This window comes from Nothobranchius furzeri, chromosome 6 (genome assembly GCF_043380555.1).
Source record: "Nothobranchius furzeri strain GRZ-AD chromosome 6, NfurGRZ-RIMD1, whole genome shotgun sequence".
Taxonomy (NCBI): Eukaryota; Metazoa; Chordata; class Actinopteri; order Cyprinodontiformes; family Nothobranchiidae; genus Nothobranchius; species Nothobranchius furzeri.
In genome coordinates, this window is record NC_091746.1 from 34,370,592 (window position 1) to 34,376,591 (window position 6,000).

Here is a 6,000-nt window from a genome sequence, read left to right on the forward strand (position 1 = left end):
ATAAATGTGGAGTTAAAACTTTTAGAGTAGGAGTCACCGCTCGTCTGGGAAAGGTGCTGGATCAAAAAGTGGAATAAACAAAATAAGAATCCGCACACTTCGATCTGCGATGTAGGAGTTTATTGGTCAAGCTTTCGGTCAGAGGCCTTCATCAGGAATTCCTGAACCTGTATTCTTAAACCTCACAGCTGCTCCGCAAAACCAGTCTCCCAGTCTAAAAACATCCAGACTCTGGAACCAAACATGAAAACGACAACGGCACAACACTGCCAGTTTTAGGCAGAATATTTAAATTTTAACTAAGATGCACTGAAGTGCCAAATTATTGACGACACGTGTCTGCAGCACGATTAGACACTCGTTTATTTAGTTTATCAGCAAAAAAAAGTTTGTTTGGGGGTGACTTGCTCTTTAAGTAGCGCCAGCTACACGGCTTTATTCACTGGCGGCCTCTACCTTAGTTCTGATATCTTTGTAGTCCTCGTAGGCATGAGTGAATAATTCTTCCTCCTTCTGGATGAAGAACAAGGCTCTGTCCTTCCATTCTCAGTTCTCTAGCATCGATTAACATGGGCTACCTTGTGGACGCGTGTGAGTCTCGCTTGAATTAGATTTGAATCCACCTGAGAATCGTTGGTGGAACCGGCAAACCCTGGAGGGAAGGGGGGCGCTATGTGTAGCAGGGATTCGTCACTCCAATGTTCTAAACCTGCTTTCTGCAACACCCTCTAGTTACAGCTAATCCTGCGGTCTGAGGGTTTGCATCTGAGCAGTAGACAACATGACTTAGCATTAGGTTGCACATCTGTAACATCTGTTAAAGTTCATGTGCATGATGGTGTATGCCACAGTACCACAGGAATGGCCAGCTTCCTCCTCTGGGCTGTTATAAACAGTTGTCATAGCTGATGAGGCCCATCATGATGACTGACGACATGGATCTGGAAAGAAGACACATGCTGCTAAAGGCTCTCTGGAGTTGGACAGGTTTAACAGAGGAGACATGTCTGAGGAGACTGTAGGGTGACCCTAACCAGAATCTGGTCCCGCATTAGACTGATGGTGCTCTTCCTGTATACTTTGTTTTAGTAATCAAAGCTGAGCCGAGCGTCTTTGTGCATCACCGGTGAACTCTGGGACTGTTTAAAGTGAACCGTTGATTTAGTTGTGTCTCCTCATGACCCATCTTAGACCATCTCTGTAACTCGGGCTGTACTAGTAGAAGGTTGTGATGTCGCAGGAGTCAGCTGAGCTCGTTATCCTCCGCCCAGGTCTGACCCTGCTGATCCCCTACCTCCTGACCAACAAGAAGCGGTGGAAGGACTGCAAGATCCGCGTCTTCATCGGAGGCAAAATCAACAGGATTGATCACGACCGTCGAGCGTAAGAAACACATGCTCTTCTGTGTCCTCCTTAGGAAAGTCTGTAACATCGGCTACAACTGGTTATTTTAGCAGCTTTCCTCAGCTTTCAATTCGCCTTTTGTTGAATAACTTCATGTGTTTGACATACATCATCTCTCTCTCAACAGACAGTGTGTACAGTACAGGCCAAAAGTTTGGACACCTTCTCATTCTATGTTTTCTTCATTTTCATGACCATTTACATTGGTAGATTCTCACTGTATGTGTATATATATATATATATATATATATATACATATATATATGTATATATATATATATATATATATATATATATATATATATATATGTATGTATGTATATATATATATATATGTATGTATATATATATATATATATATATATATATATATATGTATGTATATATATCTCCTTTGTTTGATCCACAGGCTGTCTTCACAAAACACAATTCTTCTTTCTCTCTCTAAATCACACACACACACACACACACACACACACACACACACACACACACACACACACACACACACACACACACACACACACAGTGAAGAAGCCTTTTCGGAAGAGATGACATGTTTTCCTGTAACAAGAGAAGTCTAGTTCTCTCTTGACCTTTTCCACATTTAGGATTATTTGTACAGTTGGTGTTGTAGACCGAGACACCCCCCCCCCCCCCCCCATCTGAAGTAAAAGCAGGAAGTGACTCCTACGAGTCCCCAGAGGTGCCGGCCCACCCTGCTTTCATCAACATGTTTCCTAAGCCTGTCGAGATGACTCTGATCGTATCTCTCACAGCCTTTTTCCTCTTTGGTGCAGGATGGCGACTCTCCTCAGCAAGTTCAGGATAGACTTCTCAGACATCACTGTGCTGGGGGACATCAACACCAAGCCCAAGAAGGAGCAGTAAGTCCTCTAGCTTAGCTTCCCCTCATCGTCATTAAACACTGACCTGTTCACCCCCCACCCCCCCACCCCCACCCCCCCCCACACACACACACACACACGAGCCTTTATCTGTAAAACCTGGTTGACTCGATGTGGTTCATGATGCTTTATCAGTATTAGTAACAGCTTCCACCTCCTGTTTTACTTATATTTGCAGCTGATTCTCGTGAAGAGAGTGTTATGACAACAGGGGCGTTTGAGTCTGCAGTCAGACAGGAAGTGATGAGTTTTTCTTCACTGATCTGTAGAAAGTTTAAGTTGTTACAGAATGGAACTTGGTTCTGTCCACCTGGTTCTTTCATTCACGTAGAACATTATAATAGCATTATTTAGCATTACAGGGCTAAGCACGTTCACGACTGCTAGGAACCACTAGCATCACGTTCTCTGCTGCCCCCGTGTGGTGGGTGTAGGACGAGATGAGGTAGAAGATCTAACAGCACCAACCATAGACCACTTTGACTGTTTCTTAAAGAACAAATGAGTCTGAGTTCAGTGAGATGCTGGTTTAGCCCTAGGTTAGTCAGGGATTCATCTAGGGTTGTCCTCCTGGTTTGAACTGGACCCGGCTGACTTTCTGGTTCAGGATGTTAACAGTCAGGAACTTGTTGTGTTCCAGCGTGGTGGCGTTTGAGGAGATGGTCGAGCCGTACCGGCTGAAGGAAGACAACATGGAGCTGGAGGCAGCTGAGAGGCTGAAGAACAGTGAACCATGGAGGATCACTGATAACGAGCTGGAGCTGTACCGGGCCAAGGTCAGGGTTACCGTGCGGTGCTCTACCCAGTGTTCAGCAGAGATCCGTAGCTCCCTCTAACTGGGATCTAGATAATCGACTGGAAATCTGAATGTCTGAATATGTTTGTTCTTCAGACCAGCCGCCAGATCAGACTCAACGAGCTGCTGAAGGAGCACTCCAGCACCGCCAACCTCATCGTCATGTAAGTGTGCACGCGCGCTCGTTTATTTGATCACTCACTATAGAGACGTAGACTGAAGCTCCTGACTATCTTTTGTTTATTTACCTGGTTGTTTACTGGTTAGGGTCAGCATGTGGAAAACCTTTAAAACACCATGAAGTAATTCCACCATATTCAGTGTTGAGCTGCTTCCACTTGGCTGAAGTCATGTGACCCAAATGAATAGAAACCTCCCAAACAGCCCAGTAGGGGGTGTACGATACGATTAATCGTGACACTAAAAGCCATACAGGAAGCCTGAGACTCCTCCCCTTCTGGTCGGCTCATGGGTTCCCTGAATGGAAAAAAAAAAAGATTTCAAGTGAACGTCGTTATAAAATGATTTTCTGGTCCGCTTTGCCCACACCCTGAATTAGGGATGCACAGATACTACTTTTTCACAAACCGATACGATACCGATACTTGGATCTGAGTACTCGCCGACACAGATTACCGATACTTCTACCACACAAAAAATGCAATGAATTGGAATACAGGTTTTAGTTTTTTCTCTGCTTTCAATAGGAAGACTGTGGTGGATAAAAAAATAAATATATTAATAGAAATTATCACAAAACTGAAATATTAGGTGAACAGGAATGACAAGTTACAGTAAAGCATTGTGCAATTTTTAAGACTGAATTAAATAAGAAAACTTCGGACAGACACGTCCAAGACACATCTAGTGTTATTTCAAGATCTCGTTGTTTTGTCAGAGTGAAGGCACTAAAAACGGTTTCCACCTAGTGGTCGGAGTTTGAATTGCACCAAACAAAAGATAAACGTTTGCATGTAAATTCTCAAAAAAAAAAAATCAATACACTGCTTTTAAATATTTATTCAGTGTCATAACATGAAACATGGCGATATTTCACTGTATCACTGTTTTCTGGTTCCTCAGGCCTAGTAATTGATTCTGTGTATTCTGGTTGCAGAAGCCTGCCTTTGGCCCGCAAGGGCGCGGTGTCCAGCGCTCTCTATATGGCCTGGCTGGAGGTTCTGTCCAAAGACCTCCCACCCATCCTCCTAGTGCGAGGCAACCACCAGAGCGTTCTTACCTTCTACTCCTAAAGTCCCCTGACCGGGAAGGAGATCCGTGTTTTAGGCCTCACATCCACCTCTGGCTCTGGAAGCAGAGTCCCACACAAGTCCCAGTTAAGAGTCCAAACATAATGGTGCACCACGACACTCCAAAGACTGTAGCGCTCTGACGGAAACACTGCTGGTTGTGAAGAGACTGGTTTTGGTGGAGATGTGATGGAGGAATGTCTGGGAGCTGGTTGGAAGGTGGCCCACTCGGATCCTTTTTGTTCCGTTTCAGTTCAGAGCGTCTGGGTTTTTCTGCTGTAGCTCCAGGTTCTTCTCATTTCCTCATGAGTTTGGACTGGCCTCCCTCAGACTCCCGACTCCCAACAGCCCTCCGGCTCTGGCGGTCTGGCGGGAGTGTTCCAGTTCTTTGGGCTGGTTGTGTTTGCTGAAGCAATAAATCACCCTGCTGTTTAGTTTAGACGTGTAGAAGCTTTGCATCACCTCCTAAAGCCTTACGGATGTGCCTTCCAGTCGGATCGGATCAAACGATCGGTGAAACTTTTACTGAGTTTTTATTGGGTGTGGAGGTCTGATCAACCTTCTCTGTCATTTATTTATATTGTAGTCTCTAGGTTGATTCGGGGTTGTAGCTTTTAGTTTAGCTCCTTTAGTCTTCCTTTATGAAGTCGTTCCAGGAAAACCTCTGTCACCGACAGGCTCGACGCTTCAAGCACTTCTCAGAGTCGCAGATAGATGAATGTGGTGTTGGTTCCTGAGAGGTTCCTTCATGTAGCTGCTGATCTGAGTCCACGCCACCTGTTCCCTTTTAGAGACTGCTCCATCCAACAAGCTGATGAAACTGCGCCTTAATCAAAAGTCCAGACGATTGTTCCCCTGAAGCCATGTTGTCCCATGTTCCTGTAAAGGCATCTCCATGTTCCTGCCATCGTTGCCGTTAGTGAAGTGGTCTCCAGCTGATGTTGGCCAGTGCCGCTGATGGTTCAGACCAGACCCGGTCCACCTGTGACCTCTATGCATACGAGCTGTGGGAGGGTCTGGCTTTCCTTGCTCCACCTGCAGACCAACATGCCCCATAGGATGCTGTCGTGGTTCCACAGAAAGCCATACGTTAACCTAAACTGGTCCAGTCTGGATCCAGTCTCTGACCAGAACCGTAGTGGTGTCGGAGTGGTACCGCCACCTGTCTGGTTTGTACATTACGAGCCGCGGATACAATCATAAACGGGAAGCTTTGGCTTCAGGTCTGATTTAGTGACGTGTTTTTTAAAACCACAGGATGATTAGAGCTCCAGTTGTTCTGCTGGGCGGTAAGGTGAGGAAACGGGTGTGATGTCCACAAGCCAACAGTGTTTAACCTGATGCTTCCGTGATGGGTCAGAACCAGAACTGCTACAAGCGCTCATGTTCTACTGTAATAAGCACAACGCAGCGTGTGGTGTCATCTCTCCTGATGGACCCAGAACCTCACCAGGCCCGTGCCGTGGGAGACCAGCAGAACCATCGAGGAGTTTCCAGATGTTCTAGAAGGGTTCTCACTTCTTCTCTATAATCTCAGAACTTCCCTCACATGTTGCTGGAAATCGTTTAGGAGTCGAACTAAAAAAAGCCAAGTTTAGTTTCTGAGAATCGAAGTTCAAAGATACGAGACGGGTTTGGGAGG

General features: G+C 45.5%; 1 protein-coding gene across 2 annotated transcripts in view; it reads left to right on the forward strand.

Annotated features, from left to right (window-relative positions):
• slc12a2 (solute carrier family 12 member 2) overlaps positions 1-4,561 on the forward strand; it is a 57,686-nt gene extending 53,125 nt beyond the window's left edge. For both annotated transcript variants that reach the window (XM_070552147.1, XM_070552148.1), the window contains 5 exons: positions 1,272-1,383; positions 2,205-2,291; positions 2,953-3,088; positions 3,205-3,272; positions 4,226-4,561. In XM_070552147.1, the coding sequence (XP_070408248.1) occupies positions 1,272-1,383; positions 2,205-2,291; positions 2,953-3,088; positions 3,205-3,272; positions 4,226-4,361 (539 nt within the window). In that variant the 3' untranslated portion in view covers positions 4,362-4,561. The remainder of the gene's footprint in view (positions 1-1,271; positions 1,384-2,204; positions 2,292-2,952; positions 3,089-3,204; positions 3,273-4,225) is intronic.
• The last annotated feature ends 1,439 nt before the right edge of the window (positions 4,562-6,000 follow it).